The sequence below is a fragment of the Crocuta crocuta genome, unplaced genomic scaffold (genome assembly GCF_008692635.1).
Source record: "Crocuta crocuta isolate KB4526 unplaced genomic scaffold, BGI_CrCroc_1.0 scaffold546, whole genome shotgun sequence".
Lineage (NCBI taxonomy): Eukaryota > Metazoa > Chordata > Mammalia > Carnivora > Hyaenidae > Crocuta > Crocuta crocuta.
In genome coordinates, this window is record NW_027527441.1 from 2,380,493 (window position 1) to 2,404,548 (window position 24,056).

Sequence of the window (24,056 nt, forward strand, 5' to 3'; positions counted from 1 at the left end):
CCCTCTCTCTCAAAAATAAACAAACATTAAAAAAATTCTTTTAATCTTCAAAAAAAAAAGTCCATGAATGTATATATGTTAAGGTGGAAGTATAAAAGATTCAACACTCAGATCGATTTATAGGTGCTGAATATTTAGGCATATGGTACTCGGGACCCTGTTTGTTTGCAGGAAGGGGCTGCAAAGTTACTGACTAGCCTAGAGCACAGACCCAGTGGGGGAGCATGAGAAGTTTCCAGGCCCAGGGGCAGATGGACAGATGCCTAATTGAATGCGTGTGATTGAGAGAGGGCTACATGACCTATAATTGATTAAGGGGCAGGTAGGACTCTAGGTGAAGAGAGGTGATGGAGAAGAGGAGGAGAAGATGGGTCTAGAAGCTAGTATGGGCGTGTCAGGAGTCCAGCAGCCTGCCCGTGCCCTCCAACTCGGCTGGAACCAGGCCGTCTGCAGAGATGCTAGTATGGTGTGCACAACTCCTGCCTTTGGTTAGAATTTAGCCTGGGGTTATCGGGGTCTTTCCCAGGTGCCAGCACCATTCTTTTACATTTTAAAAAAATGTATTCATTTTTGAGAGTAGGGGCGAGGGACAGACAGAGGGGGACAGAGGATCTGAAGCAAGTCTGCATTGACGGCAGTAGCCCACTGCAGGGCTTGAACTCACCAACCATGAGATCGTGACCTGAGCCAAAGTCAGATGCTCACCAAACTGAGCCACCCAGGCGCCTCTTTTTCACATTTGGAATTAACCCTAAGAACCTTAGAGAAAACACATCATCTGATGGGGTTGCGTGGGTAAGTCAAGACAATTAACGTGAAATGGCTTTAAAATAGCAATGAACTATGCAAATTCTGGATGGTAATATATGTCCTAAATTGTTATTCCTAAAGAGCTTTAATTTCCTCTATTGGGGTATTCTTTGTGGGGCCATATTTTGTGGGGCACACAGTTTTATGTTACAGTTCTTTTTACAAACAGGGATTACTAGGGTGCCTGGGTGGCACAGTTGGTAAGTGTCTGACTTTGGCTCAGGCCATGATCTCGTGGCTGGTGAATTCGAGCCCCGAGTCGGGCTCTGTGCTGGCAGCTCAGAGCCTGGAGTCTGCTTTGGATTCTGTCTCTCTCTCTCTCTCCCTCCCTCTCTCCCTCTCCCTCCTCTCACTCTCTCTCTGCCCTTCCCCCACTCACACTCTGTCTTTCTGTCAAAAATGAATAAATATTAAAAAAAAAAAACCCAACAGGAATGACTTCTGGAGGACATTGTGAGGGGGCATTTTTCTTTTCCTAATTAAGGTGTGTGCTCTTCCCGAGTGGGCTGGGTTGAAGCTGGGCACTATTTTGGTGGGCGTGCCTGGGAGCGCCAGGAGCAAGTCATTGAGAAGAATCGGCATTGTGGTGGGGCCATCCATCTTTCTGGTCCTTTAGCATTAGCCAGTCTGAAAATTCCGGTCCCCACTAAGGGTTTTAGCTCCAGATAAATGATTCAAACATCGTTAGTAGAGTGGGGCTAATAATACGTGTTGCCTTCTGTTTTCACCAGTCTGGGTAGGAATAATAACAAAAGAGTATGTGCCCTTGTGGAAGGAAAGGAGCACATAAACATAAAGTATAGTCGTTCTGCTTGTCTGCCGCTTCAGATTCAGCCTCTGCAGTTAGCAATCTGGCGCCCTTTGCCAGCATTAATTTTATTCCATTTGTATTCCAAGTTGCAGTTCCCTTTACGGTGCACTTTAGTGCTTAAGATCTATTTGTCAGCTGTTAGTTAAAGGAGCGAATAAATTTGTCAGTATTCAGTAAACACAAAATAACCCAGAGAAATGAAAGTTTGAATCTGAAGTTGTTAAATGGGAGAGCCGGTAAAGAGGACTGTATAAGACTAGTGAATTAATGGCATGCAAGGTAGTCACATTTTTATGGATTTGCCTTAGTTTAATTGACTTTGATTTCTTTAAACGTTCCAACTCTTGGGGCGCTTGGGTGGCTCAGCTGGTTAAGCATCCGACTCTTGATTTCTGCTCAGGTCATGATCTCACAGTTCGTGGGTTTGAGCCCTGAGTCATGGCTCTGCATAGACAGTGTGGATCCTGCTTAGGATTCTCTGGCCCCCCTTCTTTCTGCTTCTCCCCTGCTCATGTGCTATGTCTCTCTGTCTCTCTCTCAAGATAAATAATACACTTAAGAAAATAATAAATGTTCCAACTTTTGTTATAGAGGGCCAGTGCCCTCTCTGGAGTTGGCGAGAGGTAAAGAACTCAGTTGTTCCCTGAGCCATCTATAAAAATTGTTCAGTATCATCATTCATATTCTAGACCATGATATCCTCAGTGACATATGGTTGACCCTTGAACAGTACAGTTAGTTCTTAGGGGCTCCATACCCCACACAATCGAAAATCTGCGTCTAACCTTGGAATCCCCCAAAACTTAACTACTAATAGCCTACTGTTCCCTGGAAGGCTCACCGATAATATGAAGAGTCAGTTGACACATATTTTGTATATTATACATTTTATATACTGTATTCTTACAATAAAGTTAGCCAGAAAAAAGAAAATGGTTATTAAGAAAACCATAGAAGAAAATACATGTACATTACTATACAGTGTTTGTTGAAAAAAAAAAATCCACTGGTAAGTGGACCTGTGAAGTTCAGGTCTGTGTTGTTCAAGGATCAGCTGTAGTTTAGGGCTGTTATGGTTCTGATTTCAGTATTCTTGATGGTTGACAGTCTGAAGCTGTAGGTTTGGCGGAGAAGCTCCCTGGGCAAAATGCCATATTTTAAAAATCTTTCCCAGAAAATTTTAGTTTGGAAGAGTCTGATTAAAAGTCAATTTTAATATGATTTTGTATGTGTCTGTTGTGTATGTATCTCAGGGAAGTAGCTAGGAAATACTTTTTAAGGTAAAAAATAATGGGAAAGGTTTCTGGAAAGTTAGATCCCTTTAACTTTCCTTTCTGTTAAAGAGGAATTCCCGCGCTTTTAAAGATGGCCTCACTCCTACAAACTAAACAGAACTCAGATGACTATACTAGAGCCTCACACTCTCATTTTTAAAAAGCTGTGTTCTCTTTTGCAGCATGAATATAAATGGATGTATCTTGCTGAGATTCCACAGGCTTTTGTTACTACTAAAGATTGCATATACACGGGACTCCCTCCCCTCCTCCCCTTCCTTCCCACCTGAAGGCTCCAGTAGAACTTGGCGAAAGGTATAACGAGCTGGCAAGCCCTCCTCTCCTCGTTACAGTGAATGAGGGGCCCGTAGTTGGTACCAGTCTCAAGTCCCATTCATATTATGAATATAGCCTGAGTGGACCTAGAAACTGGCCACAGAAAGATGTAGACATAGCTGTTTTCAGTGCCTGTTATCCTTAACTGATGTGGACAAGCAGAGATGACACTCAGGCTGTCTCTGAAGCACAGGGGACAGGTGTCGGGTCCTGCCGCTGTCTTCTTCTGCATTTTGGATACTTGCTGTGGCACAGCTTGGGCAAGGCAACTACAGAAGCATTCATGTACCGTTGAGCAGCCAAGAGCCAGCCACTGGCATCTGATGTGCTCATCCAAGACACCTGTGCCTGCCCCTCCTGTTAATTACGGACCCACTTCTGTTCTAATCATACCCCTCCAATCTTTTTTTTTTAAATACAAGGAATAAGTCCCGTCTTTAAAAATTTTTTTCTTAATGTTTTATTCATTTCTGAGAGAGAGAGAGAGAGAATGAGCAGGGGAGGGTCAGAGAGAGAGGGGGGCACAGAATCTGAAACAGGCTCCAGGCTCTGAGCTGTCAGCACAGAGCCCGACGCAGGGCTTAAACCCATGAACTGTGAGATCATGACCTGAGCCGAAGTAGGAGGCTTAACCGACTAGGCCACCCAGGTGCCCCGGATACCCCTCCAATCTTAATCTTGTATCTTGATCACTGCCTCTGACTCTTGTGGATTGGACTCCAGTTCTTCCTCTCCCAGGCAGATGGGCTTGATTCTTGTCATGTCTTCAGTGGAAACTTAAGGCTTGAACTCAAGCATATGGGTTCCTCTTCCTATTGTTGACCAGTTGACCAGCAACCCCTTCATGGGCAAATTGCCTTTCTTCTCCAGTTCTCTCCTTTCACATCTTCCAGTGTGTTTGTTAATTTTTGCTGAGCATCTAACTCTACGTGTCATTAAATTTCAGGTGTGTAGACGAATGTTCTTTTTTGTTGTTGTTGTTTTAATGTTTATTTATTTTGAGAGAGAGACAGCACAGTAGGGGAGGATCAGAGAGAGAGGGAGAGAGAGAATTCCAAACAGTCTCGCACTGTCTGTGCAAAGCCTGACATGGGGCTCAAATTCATGAACTGAGTTCATGTTCTGAGCCAAAATCAAGAGTAATGCTTAAGCAACAGAGCCACCCAGGCGCTTCTATTCTTTTTGATGGTAAAGGTCAAATAGGGCCAATGCCGAGTAAAAAAATACATAATCATTTTAAAACATATATTTATTTTGTCAGAGAGAGAGAGAGAGACAAGTGGGGGTGGGGCAGAGAGAGAGGGAATGTCCCAAGTAGGCTCTTTGCGCAGTCAGCACAGAGCCCAACGTGGGTCTTGATCTCATGAACCGTGAGATCATGACCTGAGCTGAAATCAAGAGTCGGACGCTTAACCGACTGAATTGCCCAGGTGCCCCTACTTAATCGTTTTTATATGTTAGTCTTTCATTCCTGATCATTGAGAATAAAGGCCTGGTATCAAGACAGTAGTATTTTCTTCAGCAGTTTTTCTGTGCTCAGTATCTGTCCTCCACCATAATCTTATTTGATCTTTAATTGTTTGAAAGCCTTTCTTGATTAACTGACTTCTTGATGTACTGTTGGCACCAAAGAGTATATATTTATTTGAGAGAGTGCTGCACCAGCATTAAACAATTAATTTTTACGAATTCTACTAGAGAATATGTTTTATTCCTCTGGACGCATTTATTTGGGCTTTTTTTTTTTTTTTTCCCCTGCAGTGGATGGTCATAGATAGATTTTTTTTTTTTTGGTGCCATTTCCTTACATTTAAAAACTCAAATCAGGGGCCATAAAATCATCAATGTCAGGAACACTAGAAATTCTGGTACATATTGTGGTATTGTCTTAATTCTTTCTCAGTTACAGAAATCACTTCTTCCTGATTGAGTCTCCTCCATACACACTGTCAGGAAACAACTGCTTATCACATCCATCACTTCTGTCTGCACAGGATCGTGTTTCAAAGGTTTCCCAATTAATCCTGTGGAAGCGAGAGTCGCTCATAATTATAATCCTGTTATGCCTTCTTTGTTTCTTGATGTGCTTGTTAATTCATGTCCATCCTGCCGCGGTCTGTAGCATAGTGCTATTATCAGCTGTTTTGTCTTTAAAAGCCTCTTGTCTACCATTTTGACTAAGATTGATTCACTGTACCTTGTTGAAATCGATCATTCTGGATGAAAAAAAAAATCTATACCATATATTCATTCTGGCTACTTTTGCATGATTTCACTCTTTTTCAGTCCGTCAATGCCAAGCTGGCTGCGTTCCCCTTTCTGGCTTCCTTTCTCTTGCTCTTTTCTTTTTAAGAACCGTCTATCTCTTTCTTTCTCCTGCCTGCCCCCTCTTAGACAACCCTCTGGGAAGAAAAGCCAGTTGGCGGAGGGGGGCAGCAGAATAAATTCCCACTTTAGAACCAGGTTAGACAATGCCCCCATTTCTCTTTTTTATAAGATCAGAAAGAGAGTCCCTCTCCTTGGCGGTCCTCTCCCTGAGCAGTTTGTAAGGTGCGAGTGTCATGACTGACTGCGAGGCACTTTGCAGACATTGGGAGCATCCTTCATTATAGCCTCAGGCTCTTCTGTATTCTGATCTCACCAGGTAGATGCCAGCCGAACACGAAAATTCTTTTGCGCAGACTCATATTTTCTTTTCTTCTTCTAGGCACTGACTTTAACATAGATAGCTTACCTCTGCCTCGGAAAGCCCATCATGACTGGGCCCTTTTTCATGAAGAGTCTCCAAAAAACAATTACAAGCTCTTTCACAAGCCTGTCATCACCTTGTTCAACTACACTGCCACCTTCAGCCGGCATTCCCACTTGCCACTGACCACCCAGTACTTGGAGGGCATAGAAGTCCTGAAGTCCCTCAGATATCTGGTCCCTTTGCGATCTAAAAACAGCCTTCGAAGAAGACTTGCTCCGCTGGTGTACGTCCAGTCAGACTGTGACCCGCCATCAGACAGGGACAGCTATGTCCGAGAACTGATGACTTACATTGAGGTTGATTCCTATGGTGAGTGTTTACGAAACAAGGATCTCCCTCCGCAGCTAAAAAATCCAGGCTCTATGGATGCTGATGGCTTTTATAAGATCATCGCACAGTATAAGTTTATCCTTGCCTTCGAGAATGCAGTGTGTGACGACTACATCACTGAGAAGTTATGGAGACCTCTGAAACTGGGGGTGGTCCCTGTGTATTACGGGTCCCCCAGCGTTGCTGACTGGCTTCCAAGTAATAGAAGTGCTATTCTCGTGTCTGAATTTGCTCACCCTAGAGAACTGGCAAGTTACATCAGACAATTGGATCACGACGACAGACTGTATGAGGCCTACATAGAATGGAAGCTGAAGGGTGAGGTCTCCAATCAGCGACTTCTCACTGCACTCAAGGAACGGAAATGGGGAGTACAAGACGTCCATCAGGACAACTACATTGATGCATTTGAGTGTATGGTGTGCAGCAAGGTGTGGGATAATATCCGGCTTCAGGAGAAGGTGAGAGGTTCAGGGTGTGGCGAAGAGGCGCTAGGAGAGCCATCTTGATGGCCTCTGACATTTTGTATACTTTTTTTTTTTAATATTATCATTTTTTAAAGTTTATTTTGAGACAGAGAAAGTAGAAGGGGCAGAGAGAGAGGGAAGGAGAAGAGAATTCCAAGCAGGCTCCGTACTGTCAGCATAGAGCCCGGGGTGGGGCTCGAACTCAACAAACCACAAGATCATGACCTGAACCAAAACCAAGAGTCAGATGCTTAACTGACTGAACCACCCGGGCGCCCCGTCATTTTGCATCCTTCTGTGGCAGCCACTTTGTACTCCTCTTCATCCCCATGAGAGAGGCCAGGCGCTGCAGGAAGGTGAATATCTCATTCCTCATGAAGTTTACTAGTCACATCCTTCTTCCCGAAGGCCTTAAACTCCCCCTTATTGTTTCTTCCAGAGGACACCATGCTGCAGATGCTGGGCAGTGATAGAAGCAGGCTGCAGGAGAGGGAAGAAAAAAATACAAAGCTGGAAAGTTCTAAATCTCATCCACATTGTCAGTTCTTTAACTTTTCCATCAGTGTTCTGGTTTCTGCCAGACCTCTTGCATGCTTGCCTCACAGGCTACTCTTGGAAATTTATTTTCATTTCACATGTGCAGTCTAACATTTCTCTCTCTCTCTCTCTTTCTGGCTTATGCTTATTAAATGAGAAAATATTCAAATAATGATGGATAATCCTTAAACTATTTCTTTTTCTGAAACTATTATAAAGAAATTTCTTAGTAACATCTTGAGATTTCTCGATGCTCTTAACATTTGCTTACTTTATTTATTTGTACTGGGAATGGTCCTACTTTGTATATAACTAAATTTGTTAGAAGGTAGTTTATTGACATAAAAAGAAAGATTAGGTTAATTTACCTTTGAAATTAAAAAAGAGGGGTGCCTATGTGGCTCAGTCAGTTAAGCATACAAGTTTGGCTCAGGTCATGATCTCACAGGCTCTGTGCTGACAGCTCAGAGCCTGGAGCCTGCTTCAGGTTCTTTGTCTCCCTCTCTCTCTCAGAAATAAATAAATATTTTAAAAAATTAAAAAAAAAAGAAGAAAGAAATGAAATGGCCCACATATACTACTTGGCCATCTCCCATCATTCCCTTTCCCAACTCCCATATACACATAACGTTTTATCTAAGTTCTCTGGAGGTAAACAATTTTTGTTACATATTGAAGTGTTTATTTTGGCCAGTGTATTAATTTCAGGTCAGACATAAACCTAAATAGTTCATTGAATTATTTTTGTGTATTGTATAGATTAGGCTTTCATATGCTAAATATGTACATGGTTAGACAAATTTACAATACTTGAACGATTATTTTCCTCATTTTAATGAGTATCAAAATTTAAATTATTTTATCTAGTTTTATATAACAAAGATTTACTCATAAAATCATTTATTTTAAGCCAAGCATCATGGTTGCTGTATGAACACTAACTATGACGTCGGCCTTCTCAGAGAATGCATCCTGACTGGAAACAACTTCCTCTTTGACCTAATTTACGGGGCCACGTTACAGCAAAAACCAAAATCCACACACTGCAAAAAACATGAAAAAGTAGAGACCACGTTAATTGCCCGTGGTATCCTAATTATTTATTCTGAATGTCAATTAAAGCAGAAAACAAGACTTCTGAGGGTGATGATTTGCCCGGGGCTGTCTACCAAAGTCTTTGCCAGGCATGGCCATGACAGTCACAGAAAAGCAAAGAACTACACAAACCCTAACTGTCTGCACCTCACAGACGGCCTTTTGGAATGATTCCTGGGGACTGGAAGAGAACGTATAATGACGTTGGTAGATAGCTTTGTAAAAGTTACAGGAGAATGCATATATGCCTGCGTTTCCAAAAGAAACAGCTAAACGGTGTCATTTCAGAGTGCCCGAAGGTGATGTAATTGCATGTCCTTCTCTTTGGAGTCTTTGAAGAAAAGCAGATGGTGTAGGGTGTCCTCTGGCATTGGGTGTCCTCTGGAGTTGCTCTGATCCCTCCCCGAGAAGTGGTCAGCGAGGATGATTAAAAGGCTTTGCTTGCATTTCAATGGACATGCTACAATTCTCAAATGCTAATGTGCTCATTATTGAAAAGCAGAACAAAATGTACTGTGAAAGTAAATTAAAAGGGTATTAGACCAGTTCTTTATACTGGCATTTATTCATTTGTTTTACAAGATTTGTTACAGCCTACACATGCCACGCCTTCAAGTAAGCTACTTATATATAAGTTTCTTCACTATTTCTCTTGCAGCCAAAGAAAAGCTAAAAGAAATAATTTGATTTCCTCTAACTCCGATTATTTTTCATCTTGTGGCTGGGAATAATTTAATCATTGTATTTGGATGGAGAAGATATTATAAGAATATCAAATGCATTTCCCCTTCCTCTACGCTGCTTCTCTGCTCTCCCTCCACACAGACGTAGTGAATCATCTACTGCTGTGTAAACATTAATGTCACAGATTTAGTGGCTTAAAGCCACGCATATGTATCATCTCACAGTTTCTTGTAGGTTAGCTCATGGCTGAGGTGGGGCCCCCGGAAGCCTGCAATCAAAGTATCAGTCAGGGCTGGGTGTTTACCCGGAGGCTCAACTGGGGACAGGTCTGCTTCTAAACTCACATGCTCATTGGCAGATTCAGTTCCTTGAGGCTGTAGCACTGAGGGCTTCAAGTCCTCTTGTTCCAAAGAGGCTGGAGGCTGCCCTCTGCTTTCAGAGGCCACTCCCATTCCTTGTCCTGAGGGCTTCCCCAGCATGGCCGCTTTCCTCCTCAAAGCCAGCAAGGGAGTGAGAGAGTTCAGCAAGACCAGCACTGCCACCAGCCTATGTGTAATGATGTACGCGTAATCACATACATTCTTTTACCTTTGCCCTATGTTATAGGTTAGAAGCAAGTGAAGATACCTTGCACACCCAAGAGGAAGGGGATACAAGGGCATGAATACCAGGAGGCAGAAATCATGGGGGCCATCTGGAGTCTGTCCACCACACCTGTTGAATCTGAGGAGGCTTGTTCTCTATGGTGTATGCTTTATTTATGTAGGGGAAAGCCTTTCAGTATCAAATTCATTTTAGGCAGTTAAAGAACATTTACTGATATACCATCCTGTCCTCAAAAAGGCTGTAATAGGGGAGACAACATATAATCATCAGAGATTTAACTTCACAGGATTGGGATAAGCTTTTAAAAAATTAGCCTTGAGGTATAATTGATACACAATAAACTGCACATATTTAAAATGCGTGGTTTGGTTAGTTATGACCTGTATCTGTGAAACCATCTACCCCAATCAAGATGACAAACATTTCTGCCCTCCCCAAGAGTTCCGTCATGCCCCTCTTTAATCCATCCCCTCTCCACCTTCTTTCTCGGGCAGCTACACATCGGCTTTTTGTCACTTCTGACAAAGAAGCTAAGGCACGTTTCTAGAATTTCATGTAGATGGAATCCTGTAATGATTCTCTTTGGCGTCTGGCTTCTTTCAATCCACATGATAGCGTTAACACCCATCCACAACACCGTGCGTGTCAACAGTTCCTTTCTCTTTATTGTTGAAGTTCACACATGCCAACATGGCCTTATCCATTCAGCTGTTGATGGACATTTGAATTGTTTTCAGTTTCTGGCTGTTACAAATAAAGGTGCCATGAACATTCATGTACAAGTCTTTGCGTGGATGTACGTTTTCATTTCTCTTCTATAAATACCTAGGAGAAGAATAGCTAAGTTTTATGGTAGACGTATGTTTAACATTTTGAGAAATTACGAGACTGTTTTCCAAAGTTACTCTGTCTTACGTCCCCACCAGCATTGCATGGGAGTTCCATTCATTAACAGTCGGTGTGGTCAGTCTTAGTTTTTGCCATTGTGCTAGGTGCATAATGGTATCTCACTGTGACTTAATTTACATTTCTCTAGTAACTAATGATTTTGAGTTATCTTTTAGTAGTTTATTTGCCATCAATATCTCCAGTGACAGGTCTCTTCAAATCTTTGCTCATTTAAAAAAAGATTGAGTTGTCTTGTTATTCTTTAGTTGTAAGAATTCTTCATGTATTTTGAGCAAATAACAAATGTTTTCTTCCAGTCTTTGGGTTGTTTTTCCATTTTCACAACAGTAGCTTTTAAGGTGTAAAAGTTTTTAATTTTGATGAAGTCCAGCACATCATTTTTTTCTTAATATTTGCAAGTTATGTGTCCTGTATAAAAATATTTGTGTAACCCACGGTCACTAACATGTGCTTCTATTTTATTTTAGAAATGTTGTAGTTTTAGCTTTTACACTTAGGTCTGTTTTCCACTTAGAGTTAATTTCTGTAATGTGGCATGGTGTAAGAGTTGAGTTTTGTTTATTTAGATATAATAGGATCAATACCATTATTGGAAAGATTATTTTTTCATGATTGAATTACTTTTTTTTTTCTAAACTCAATTGGCCTTGTATATATGGATTAATTTCTGGACTGATCAATATGTCTGTATTTAAGTGTTAAAGTCATAATAAGTGTTAAAATGAGATAGTGTCAATTTTCCAACCTTGTTCTTTTTCAAAATTATTTTCATCATTTTAGGTCTTTTGCTTTAACATATAAATTTTAGAGTCAGTTTGCCAATTTATATGTGAATGCTTGCTAGCATTTCTTTATGATTGTGTTCAGTGTAAGTATCAATTGACAAGAAAATTGAGACAATCCATAAGAATGATATATCTGTCCGTTTAGGTCTTCTTAATTTCTCTAGATTGTTTTATAGTTTCTTGTGTACAGGTTTTTTATAACTCTTTGGTCAAATTTATCACTAAATAATTCACATTTTTTGATAACATAGTAAGTGGTATTTTTTTTAACTATAGTTTTTGATCGTTTGTTGCTAGTATATAGAAATAAAATTGATTTTGTATGTTGGCTGCAGTTGAATTAACTGCAGTCTTGTTAATTACACCAATTAGTTATGGTATCTTTTTTAAAGATTTCTTAGGATTTTTCTACATAAATGATCATGTTATTTATAAAAGAAGACAGTTTTATCCCCACCACCTTCAATCTATTTGCTTTTAATGTCTTCTCTTTTTCTCCTTTACTGTATGAAGACCTTCATGATAACTTTGAAGAGTACCGTTGGGATCCTGTGTCTTCACCTAGTTCCCCATCACAGAGGGAATTGTTTTTCATCATTGTTTATGTATTAGTTGTAGGATTTTTGGTTGATGCCCTTTCGCAAGTTCAGAAAGTGTCCTTCTATTCTTACTTTGATGAGAATTTTTTTTACCTTGAATGGATCCAGAATTTGTCAAATGATTTTCTATATCCATTGAGGTATAGAAATCCTATGGTTTTTCTTTTGTAGTTTATTTAATGGTGAATTACAGAGATGATTTTTGAAGGTTAAGTGACCTTGCTTTCCTGAGAGTAACTTCACTTGGTTATAAATATATTGTCCTTCTTATTTATTGTTGGATTCGAATTGCTGAATTTGTTGTTAGGAAATGTTGCATCTGTGTTCAAGAGGTATACTGGGCCATGTTTTCCTTCCAATGTCTTGGCTAGTTTTCATATGTGGTAATGCAGCTCAGTTCCCTCTGCTTGTGTTTCCTGAGTTTGTGGAGATTTAGCATTATTTTTTCCTTAACTGTTTGTTGAATTTACCAGTAAGCCATCAAAGTTTTTCTTTGTGGGAAGGTTTTTAAGTGTCAATTGAATTTTTTAAATAGATAGAAAGCTGTTCCTGTTCTTCATCTCTTTGTGAGTGAGCTTTGGTAGATTGTGTCTTCTGAGGGATTTTTAAACATTTTCTCCAAGTTGTCAAATTGACATGCCTTTATTCTTTTAACATCAATACCAAATGTATGTAACCTCTGTCATGTATGATATTAATTTATGTCTTTTTTTCATGGTTAATCTAAATAGAGATTCATCCATTTCATTGATCTATTCAAATAATTAGCTTTTGATCTTATTATTTTTTCTTCTGTTTTATACCTTAATGATTTCTGTTTTAATTTTTCTTTATTTTCTTTTCTTTCTTTCTTTTTTTAAATATAGTTTATTGTCAAGCTGGTTAACATGCAGTGTGCTTTTGGTTTTGGGGGTAGATTCCTGTGGTCCATCGTTTATATACAACACCCAGTGCTCATCCCAACAAGTGCCCTCCTCAATGCCCATCACCCATTTTCCCCTCTCCCCCACCCCCACCATCAACCTTCAGTTTGTTCTGTGTATTTAAGAGTCTCTTATGGTTTGCCTCCCTTTCTGTTTGTAATTATTTGTTTCCCTTTTCCTTCCCCCATGGTCTTTGGTTAAGTTAATTTTTCTTAATTTGCACTTAATTTGCTCATTTTCAAATTTAAGGTAGAAACTTGGGTCATTGATTTTAAACCTTTATGCTTTCATAATATATATATTTAATGCTATAAAATTTCCTCTAACCATTACTTGAGCTACCTCCTACAGATTTAGGTTATCATGTTAATGTTAATTCAGTTTAAAATATTTTCAATTTTTTGCCCTGCTGCCAATCTCCCTCCTGGGCATCTGATGGAGGTCCGTGGGAAAGAGCTTTTGAGTGGATTTGAACTCTTCTTTTGTGTCTGGGGCTCCTAAGTAATCCAAACTGGTATGATAGCCCATACTTCACCTTTAAGAATTTATTAAAAAATTTAACTTGGGGCACCTAGGTGGCTCAGTTGGTTAAGTGTCCAACTCTTAATTTTGGCTCAGGTCATGATCTCACGGATGGTGAGATCAAGCCCTGCATGCCTGTCAGCACAGAGCCTGTTTGGGATTCTCTTTCTCTCCAAATAAATAAATTAACATTTAAAAAAATGTTAACTGATTTCTTATTACCTATTTGTATGATGACCACCTCTTTCTCCTGTGTTCTGTCAAAGGTTAAACAGATCGTGTATCCATCTCTCCCTAGAGTGGCCTGTCCCTCTGGAATTCTGTTTACCTGGTTGCTGTATGATTTCAGTTCCCTGATGGCCTCAAGAAAAGTTATGAATTTATAGATTACCTCACATTGTCCTTGTTGTGAGAATAGGAGCCATGTTCTCTTTGGAAGCAAACTGTTTGTTAATCATGCTTTAGAAACAGCTTGTTCTTCTGCCTGGGACCCCAGCTGGAAAGGCAATTTGGGATGCTGAAACTTAGTTACTTCTAAAATGTCATGACTGTTTCATCAGAAACACTTCCTTCAGGTCATACTGTGAAATATTTCTACAAGAACACGAGAGTTAAGAGTCCATTTCATAAGATTATTTTCTTTGTGATATCACCTGCAATGGAACTTTATCCTATGCTGTTGAATGGACTCTTGAGTGTCCATAAACAGATATTAGTACTGGCTTTCTGATATAAACAGTTATGTAAGGTCAGGATTGGGAAGGCCATCCAATGGCATGTGGTCAGTATGGCTACCAGCCAACTAGTGATTCTAATATCACGAACAAGTCATCTGCTGATCATCTTGGAACATTTCCAGTGCTGGCAATTGCATTATTTTTTAGGGTAGCCCATTTTATCTTTTGTTAATTTGACAGTTATGTTGTTTTTTATTTTGAACCTAGACTTTTCCTTCTATAGTCCATTCTGAGCTACCTGCTTCTGACTCTTTAGATGAATGGGATATAGCCTTGCATCTCTACATATTAGTCAATAAATATGAGCAGTGACCTCTCAAAAGTTGTTTTGCGATCATCGCTTTGCATCCTTTCTTCATTCTGTTCTGCTCTTGCTCCAAATACAATCTCTACCCAATCATAATCTCTCTCTAAAGTAACCCCAATTTTGAGCCCACCTCTAGTTTTCTGGAAAAAAATTGTATTGCTGTTTATACTTTCCCGATTTTAAGTCTTAGCATTTCCTAATGGTTCGCTGTTTGGATCTGTGTTCTGATTCTCTGTGCTCAGTGTTGTCTTGGTAAAGAAATCCTGCCCTAGTTTCAGGCCCTTGCTGACCAAACTCCATGTTCATTTATCAGTGGTCCCCAAGAGCAGAGAGGTGTAGCCTTTACTCTCTTCCAAACATGTTAATTCATTCTTCAACTTAGAGTTCCTTCAGACGCTTGAAGAAATCTTTATATGCATTCTAGGTCATCTCTTTTCCCGGCTACACCCTAGTATCTTCCACTGTGCTTCCTGTGGGAGGTTTAACAAAGAGAATACATTGATTCAACCGTAGGTACGCACCCAAATTGTTATATTTCCAAATTGGTTTTTCTACTCTGCTTTGTAAATTTGTGATGGATGAAAATTCTAATGATTACAAATACAACACATTATAGGGGCGCCTGGGTGGCTTAGTTGGTTAGGCGTCTGACTTTCGCTTAGGTCATGATCCCACGGTTCGTGGGTTCGAGCCCCGTGTCGGGCTCTGTGCTGACTGCCAGCTCAGAGCCTGGAGCCTGTTTCAGAGTCTGTGACTCCCTCTCTCTCTGACCCTCCCCTACTCATGCTGTCTCTCTCCTAGAAGTAAATAAAACATTAAAAACAAACAAACAAAAGAAACAAATACAACACATTATAAACCCTATTATTTTCACATTAAATTTTTTTAGAAAAAGATACACATGCACATAACTCAAAGTATTAAATACTTTTATAAAGTTCGTTAAAAAAAAAAAATAGTATGGGGCTCCTGGGTGGCTCAGTCGGTTGAGCATCTGATTTCGGCTCAGGTCATGATCTTACAGTCCCTGGGTTCAAGTGTTGTGTCAGGCTCTGTGCTGACAGCTCAGAGCCTGGGGCCTGCTTCAGATTCTGTGTCTCCCTCTCTCTCTCTGTATCTCCCCCTCTGACATTCTGTCTCTCTCAGAAATAAACATTTTTAAAAAAAGAGCAGTCTTTAACATTCCCCTTTTCTCCCTCCTCAGTAGCAATCTCTTACCACCGCACTTAGCTCATTATTTTGATATTTACCCAAGGTTTCTAAATAACATGCTTCTACACTAATTTTTTGATGTTTGAAAAAGGGGAGCATGAGGACTCCCTTGCCCGGCATTTGAAGATTTTCCTTTCCTATCTTTTTTTTCTATTGTGTTGACACCTCTATTTTTTGCATGCTTTCCTCCCTTTTTCTGTGTTTTTGCTTTTGATTGATCCTACCTTTGGATAGCTTCTCGAGAAGGGGTATGTGAGGATGTCTGAAATGTCTTCATTCTACTCTAACGTGTAAGCACTAGTTCAGCTGAGTGGAAACTATCAGTTTTTCTTAGAATTTGGAAGGCATTTTGCATCGCCTTTAAAAAAAAAACACCTTAATTTTGAAATGATTTTAAATTGACAAGAGAGTTACAGAGACGGTATACAGTCCCTGAACACCCTTCACCCGGCCTCTCCTCTTGTTAACATTGCACTTCAGGACACGGTGCGTGTGCACACTGCTAACTCCCCTGCAGGTGAAGGCTCCCCTTCACCCGTTTTCCCACCAACATCCTTCGTTTCCGGATCAAATCCAGGGTACCAGATTGAACTGAGCGCTCGTGTCCCCTTAGTCTCCTCCAAATTGGGACAGTCATTCAGTTTCCTCATTTTTAATAGCTTTGATAACTTTGATGCTTTTAAAGAGTACTGGTCAATGTTTTGGTAGACCGTCCCTCCATGGGTTTGTCTGATGTTTTCTCCTGCTAAACCTTGGACTATGGATTTGGGGGAATAATATAGCAGTGGTGAAAGGGCCTTTCTCGTCACACCTTATCAGGGGCTGCATGGCATCAACGTGACCTATTACTGGTGACGTTAACTTTGATTGCTTGGTTTAAGGTGATCACTGGTTTAAGGTGGCTTCCTCTGTGAGGTTACTAGTTTTCCCTTTCTATTAAGCAAGTTGCTAAGTTCAGGCCGTGCTCGAAGGGAGGGGAATTAAGCTTCACCTCCTTGAGAGAGGAATATCACACAGTTTGTGGACAGTTGTTAAAACCACCACAATAATGAATAAACCTTTAGGTGGGGATTTTTTAAAATTATTTTTTTTTCATGTTTTATTTATTTCTGAGAGAGAGAGAGACAGCATGAACAGGGGAGGGTCAGAGAGAGAGGGAGACACAGAATCTGAAACAGGCTCCAGGCTCTGAGCTGGCTGTCCGCACAGAGCCCAACGCGGGGCTCGAACCCACAAACCGTGAGATCATGACCTGAGCCGAAGTTGGACGCTTAACCGACTGAGCCACCCAGGTACCCCTAGGGGGAGATATTTTGAGGCTACGAAAGTATTCCCTTTCTTCCCTAAAGGTTTACACCCTAATGGTAACATTCATCAGTTAGTCCCACCATTGCTTTTTAACTTCCAGTGTCCCTGTCAAGAAATCTAAAACCATCCTCACTTCTGATCCTCAGAATTAGACGTGTCCTTTCAGGGAGGTTGTAGAGTCTCTCCCTCCTTTTCTGTGTTCTGAAATCTCATAAAAATATTTGGCACGAGACTATTCGTTTCACCGTGGAGTGTAGATACTTGCTTTCAAAGGAAAAGTACGTGTTGGGTGCTGTGACTGTGAGGCAGGGACAGGGGACTTGTGCTCCCTTATCATGTAATTTTACTTCTTTTCTCCTTTCTCCCAATGCAGGGCTTACCACCCAGAAGCTGGAAGGCGGAAGTTACCCACCTGAGCTGCCCGGAGCCCACGGTGTTTGCTTTCTCACCTCTGGCTCCACGTTGGAGCTCCTTGAGGAAGATGTGGATACCGAGCTTTCAACAGTCCAGGAAAGAAGCCCAGGCACTAAGGTGGCTGGTTGATAGGAATAAAAATTTTTCAGCTCAAGACTTCTGGGCCCTAGTATTCAAGGACTAATTTCTACAAGTATCAGAACGATAGAGACTAGGGGGGCTCTCTGGAGGTTTATTTTCGAGGTTGCCTTAATACACGTATACAGTTGCTGCCTTGTAGACCGTCCTTCAGGCTGAGGATTAATTGCTGGAGTACTCAGAATGAGCCCTCTCAGATAATCAATATGAATTGCCCTTAGAGGTCACCTCTATATTTTTTATACTAAAACAGTAAATACTTCTTACGGACACTGGTCGCCTTCGGTTTCCGTGGCTGATGCACCTGCCTCCTTCTGTGGACACTGAGCTAGTGGGGAGAGAGTGCTTTCCTCACCACAAGGGAGGCAGAGGGTGGAGCTGTGGATTCTTGATACTCACCTCACTGTCTGCAGCTTATTAGTATTTGGCAAGCCCGGTGTCCCGATGCTAAGCATGAACAAACGCACTAGAACTTGGCAATGAGAGATTCCATCTGTTGGTTTCTGGGGATGTGAGCGAGTAATAAAAGCTGTGTAGATTTTATCTGCCGTTCACTCTTCAAGTCAGAAGAACGTATGCACGTCTGCCTTCTCGTGACTCTCATACCTCTCTTTGCTTCTTTTCACCTTGCCCTGCATCCTTCCCCGCTTTCCTCCCAAAGTGGAATGTCTTCTGAAGGCATGCCTTCTCCCTGTGTGTTTTGAACAGGGAGACATTCTCAATCGTCTCTTACCCTGCAGAGCAGCATAATAATCATAGGACCTGGGCCTGACACCCTGTTTGTTTCCATCAGTGCGAGAGTGGAAGTGAATGTCCCCAGGAACCCCAGTTGTGTTGAAGGTGACTTGTTTTTTCTTAGGATGATATAATGGTGGGCAGCCTCACTGGTTTGTGAGTGTTCCCTGTCATTTCTGATCCTGTCCTGGAGAAGGCTTGGCTGTCCTGGAGGCATCTTCTACTAGAGAGTTCCATGAAAGACGAGGAGAGAACACTGGCTCGCATTGTCTTCCCATGTGAGGGTGAGGAGGCTTTTAGAGAATACTAAAGCCCCTTGCCGCCCAACATGTTATGGCTTTGGTGCTCTTTATTGTGGAGAGACGTAAGCTACAGAGGACAGTGAGAGTCCCCGATACTCATGTCCCCAGTGTGGTATACGGGCAAAACTTAGGGTGGCTCCCGTGATACCAGCTACCCCTTTATCCGAAGCCAGTGCCTTTACATGCCAGCTGTGAACAGTCTCTTCCTTATGCAGTGCTGTAAGCGAGGCCCGAACCAGTACATTCTAGGAAAGGTCACATCGCTGGCTGGGGGAAGGTGTCTATGACTGGGTCCTTCTCAAGCCTAGCCCTGCCATTAGCTGAATGTGATTCTGTACAAAGCTCTTACCCTCCCTGGGCCTTAGTTTTTGTTCCTAAAAAGAAGCGATTGGGCCAGTCACTGAAGTTCTTTTCCGTGTCACGTTCTTTGTTTATCAAAACGAAGAAGTTTACATTTGAAGATGTTTTTACCGAGCAGTAACAAATCATTTAGAGCCTCTGCATGGTTTTCAAGGGAAGAACGCTCTTCTTTGGAGGAAGAAGTGTCCTTTTTGGGTAGTGGTGAAGGAGAAAAAGTAGTTTATCGATGCCATTTTTTTCTTTTTTTTTTAAATTTTTTTAATGTTTTATTTATTTCTAGGAGAGAGAGAGAGAGAGACAGCGTGAGCAGGGGAGGGTCAGAGAGAGAGGGAGTCACAGACTGAAAGAGGCTCCAGGCTCTGAGCTGGCAGTCAGCACAGAGCCCGACGTGGGGCTCGAACCCACGAACCGCGAGATCATGACCTAAGCGAAAGTCGGACGCTTAACCGACTAAGCCACCCAGGCGCCCCGATGCCATTTTTTTCTGATAATATCCAAAGGGAAAGCCTCGGAAGGGACGATTGTTTGTTAAAGGACCAGATTTTAAATTCTGTATTAAATGAGTTTTGCTGTTGTTGTTGTACTCATAAAAGAAAGCCCAGGATGTGATTGGTGCCTCTGGGGAGTTATTACCAGATAGCTTCAGTTCTCCATAAAAGCCTTAAACTAATACCCAGTGTTTATATGCTGCACGTATGTTTTAAAGCTCAGTGTTGCGTGTGGTTTTGTTATATCTTGGTTCTTCATCAAGATTCCCGAAACTTTTCTGAAATACGTAGCCCTTAACAAATTTAGTGAAATGAATAACTGACCATTTAACATGGATAAACATTTTGTGGAGGAAGAGGTCAGAGGGGAGAGAATTCCAGGGGTTGAAAATGAGGTGTGTTTCAAAGAAAACAAACTAGGAGTTCTTTGGGACTCTTTGAATACCCATAGATTTGAGACTTTATTATCATTGTTGTTGTAGTTTTGTGTATGTGTCTTGTGTAATGGGATTTTCATTAACATGATGATGCTCTCGTCTGGGGTCATTGCTGTCATGGAGTGAAGGCGTGTCCCCACTGTAGCAGGATTCTTATCTGCAGATGGGGAGCTGTGCATTTTTGAGGTCCATGCATGCCCCCTCTGTAACATTGTATATGTTGATTCATCAGACCACACCTTTCTCTTTACCTCAGTGTCTCCATTTTGAACTATGATTAAGAAAGAGTCCTATCCCATAGGGCTGCTTTGAGGACCCACTCATGGCTGGGGAGGACTCTGTGCAGTGCAGCATTGTGTTCAATGCATCAATACCTTTCGCTTCGTTTGTTCTCAAAGACTTTTTCAAAGTGATATGACAAGGTGGATAGAAACCTTTTCGGAAATGTTGAAGAGGATGCTCACGAATGCTAGTCAGTAGTCTTCACAACCTTCATGTGAAAGTGAGGTAACTTTGACCTTTGATCATGTAACAAATATAAAATTTCAAAACCCCAAAGGCTGACTGGCTTATTTGTTACTATTAAGGGCTAGATTCTGGTGACTGAATATCAGTTGAGATTATTATCACAATCAGTAACAGATTGAATGCACACAGTGTTCTGTGCGCTACTCAGAAGGAAGAGACATTAGCAAAAATGAGCATCATTCCTTCGGAGTCATACATCGTATACTACACATAAGAGAATGACCCCGTATCTCCGGAAACTGTATGAATCCAAGCACGATGCAGGCCTGAACTTGAAATGCCCAGTGGATTACTGTGCATCTAAAAAAGTCTTTAGGGGCGCCTGGGTGGCTCAGTTGGTTAAGCGTCCGACGTCGGCTCAGGTCATGATCTCACAGTTCATGGGTTCGAGCCCCGCGTCGGGCTCTGTGCTGACAGCTCGCTCAGAGCCTGGAGCCTGTTTCAGATTCTGTGTTTCCCTCTCTCTCTGACCCTCCCCTGCTCATGCTGTCTCTATCTCTCTCTCAAAAATAAATAAAACATTTAAAAAAAAATAAAAATAAAAAAGTCTTTAGTGTCACTCATAATTCCTGCTAACGATGACAAGGCATTAGGGGCATCCAGTGTAGAGTTACTTGTCAGTGAATGATGTTGATTATCGAAGGCAACACGGGTACAGTTCTGCGTGAATGACATATGTCTTTCTTGGAATCTTCAATGTGTAGGATGTAGAAGTTCACAGGCTGAGAATAATGGTGGTTAGTTTATGTTTCAAGTAGCTTTGCAATCCTGCATTCTTCTATGAAGAACTGTCTTACCCTTCTTTAGGGAATTTCCTCTTTTTTGTTTTCATTTTTGTTATTGTCATTCGTGACACTGCCTTTCCTGCATAATTCTCATATCAACATATATCTTATTTCCTCTGATTTCAGAAATAAGAAATGCCAAAGAAATTTGGGATTATAGAATTATGAGCTGTGACACTAGAATAAGAAGACTGGGTTTTAGTCCACACTCGCCACTACACTGTCTGTATTACCTTGGCCAAGTTCTTTGGCCCCTCTCAGCTTCAGTTTGCTCACTGGGAAAAGCTTATTATATGCCCACCTCTCTGTGAGGTTGTTGGGAAGAGTAAGTGAGCCAGTATTCATCTTCGCTGCACAGACGCTCGCTGTCATTGTTACACCTGTTCGTGGCCATCAGCCTTTGTGAAGACCTTGACTGAGATTTGTGCAGAACGAAGGAATGGCTAATGATAATGCCAGCGATGGTACCCTTCTGTTCTTCATTTAGTTATTTGATACACACTGATTGTTAGGAGATAGGCTTGTGATCGGCACCTTAGCAGATGTAAATTAGACCTGGGAGAGCGGTGTGAAGGGGGCTGGGTAGGGACCAAGGAATGCTCAAATTGTACTGGCTCTCCCCTCCGTGGGGTTTTGGATGGAGTTTTACACAAAGCTCCTAATAGCATAATGGGAATCAAATAACTTCTTTATGGTAGCTATGCAAACCCCACTAAACCCAGTGCAGGGGTGCCTCAATGGCTCAGTCGGTTGAGTGTCTAACTTTGGCTCAGGTCTTGACCTCATGGGTTCGTCACTTCGAGCCCTGTATCGGGCTCTCTGCTGTCAGTACAGAGCCTGCTTCTGATCCTCTGTCCCCCTCTCTGTCCCCTGCTCATGCTACCTCTCTCTGTCTCTCTCTCTGTCTCTGTCTCTCTCAAAAATAAACAAATTTTAAAAAAATATATTCAAACCCAGTGCAATGACGTCTGGCAAAAGCCTTTCAATTTTGTAGTTCTCCATCTTGAGGGGAGCCTGCCCAATGTGCCTATACCAAGATAGGAGAGAAGGTGACCAGGTCTGGAAGTTCTGGCTCTACTTACTTATTAACTGAAAATCAAAAAACAAACAAACAAACAAAAAAAAAAACAAGAAAAGACGAACAACCTGCTCAGAACTTCTCCTGAGAGACCAGCCCTGTTTTGCTCTTGTATATTACTGAAGCAAGAATATGAGTGCAATGCACGGGGGCTCCCTGTTAAGTCATAGGAAACTCTCTCACTAATAAAATATGGCCCATGGAGCACTTGGGTCTAACCCATTAAATTAATGACCCTGCTGATATTGGTGATGGGGATTATTAAGGAGATGGGCAAGAGGCTGAGGTGTGGAGAGGAGCAGAAGTGACTCCATGCTTTTTGTCACCTCAACTCATTGGGCTTAACAGCCAAGCCTGTGGTCAGTTGGAGACGTGGCTGTATCCCTAAGGGCTGTGACCAGCCATGGTCAACAGGGACTTCCTTTCACCTTCCTGAGGCTTCTTCCCAGATAACTACCCTTCCACCTTTGTGTCCCCTTAGAACCACTGACATGAGAAGGTCAGCTGTTGTCTCTGAAGCTTCCAAAATGAGTCAGGAGTGGGCACCGCCTAGGGTGCCTGGGTGGCTCAGCTGACTCGATTTCAACTCAGGTCTTGATCCCACGGTGGTGTCCCGCAGCCGGGCTCTGCGTTGAGGATGAAGCCTGCTTGAGATTCTCTCTCTCTCCCTCTGTCCCTTTCCCCTGCTTACTCTCTTTCTTTCCCTAAAATAAAAAATAAAAATAAAAAAGAACTAGATGCTGCTAAATGCCTCCAAGGGGTGTTTTGAGCATTAGGTCAAAACTTTATTCCCTATTTTATTTCTCGTGCAAACCACGGCCATATCTTCCAACCTAGTTCACCAGAATAGGCCGTTATGGATACTTGGAATTTTACTATCACACATTCCCTAATTTTCAAAAAACGGATTCGGGTAATTGAAGGGACATAGACACCATCAGTGTAGGAAGGGGGTGATATTAATGGTTTCCAGACAGGGGCATTATCTTATCCCAGGAGCCTTTGAAATCAGCCTAATTTAAGTTGCTTCTTGTACACAGATCACCATGACTATGGGCACATATCTGGTGAGTCACACTCACAGAAAAAGACGGTTTTATTTAAGAATGTCGTTGATAGTGGCGCCTGGGTGGCTTAGTCAGTTAAGCGTCTGACTTTCGCGTAGGTCATGATCTCGCAGTTCATGGGTTCGAGCCCCACGTCGGGCTCTGTGCTGACTGCCAGCTCAGAGCCTGGAGCCTGTTTCAGTCTGTGACTCCCTCTGTCTCTGACCCTCCCCTGCTCACGCTGTCTCTCTCTCTCTCTCTCCTAGAAATAAATAAAAAACATTAAATAAAAAAAGAATGTCATTGATGAAGCAATAAAAATGATTAATTTTATTAAACCTTGATCTTTGAGTACATGTCTTTTTTTTTAATATTCGGTATGACAAATTGGGGAGGTATCCATAAATCACTTCTACCTCTCAAAGCACAGTGGGAATCACAAGGAAAAGCACTCGTGTGATTGTTTGAGGTGCCAGCCGATTTAGCAGCTTTTTCATGTAATATCATTTTTACTCAAAAGAACTTCTGACAACCTGCGGCTGGCTATCCAGGCTTGGGATTCTGTCCATCATCTTCATGAACACAAAGCGAGCCTGTCACTTTACGAAAACTGATAGATGTTGTTGCCCATGATAAGACTTCAGCTTTCAAGTGAAAGTTAGGATTTTTAGAAAACTAATTTCCACCACTTTGAGCTCGACAACTACCTGATACTTTGAGACCTTCCTGATGTGATTGGTG

The 24,056-nt window shown here is 41.7% G+C and overlaps 1 protein-coding gene across 1 annotated transcript in view; it reads left to right on the plus strand.

Annotated features, from left to right (window-relative positions):
* The window catches only part of POFUT3 (protein O-fucosyltransferase 3), an 88,149-nt gene extending 64,490 nt beyond the window's left edge, over nucleotides 1-23,659 (plus strand). Inside the window, exons 4-5 of the mRNA XM_077760747.1 lie at nucleotides 5,939-6,774; nucleotides 17,378-23,659. Of these exons, the coding sequence (XP_077616873.1) occupies nucleotides 5,939-6,774; nucleotides 17,378-17,602 (1,061 nt within the window). The 3' untranslated portion in view covers nucleotides 17,603-23,659. The remainder of the gene's footprint in view (nucleotides 1-5,938; nucleotides 6,775-17,377) is intronic.
* Nucleotides 23,660-24,056: the final 397 nt, after the last annotated feature.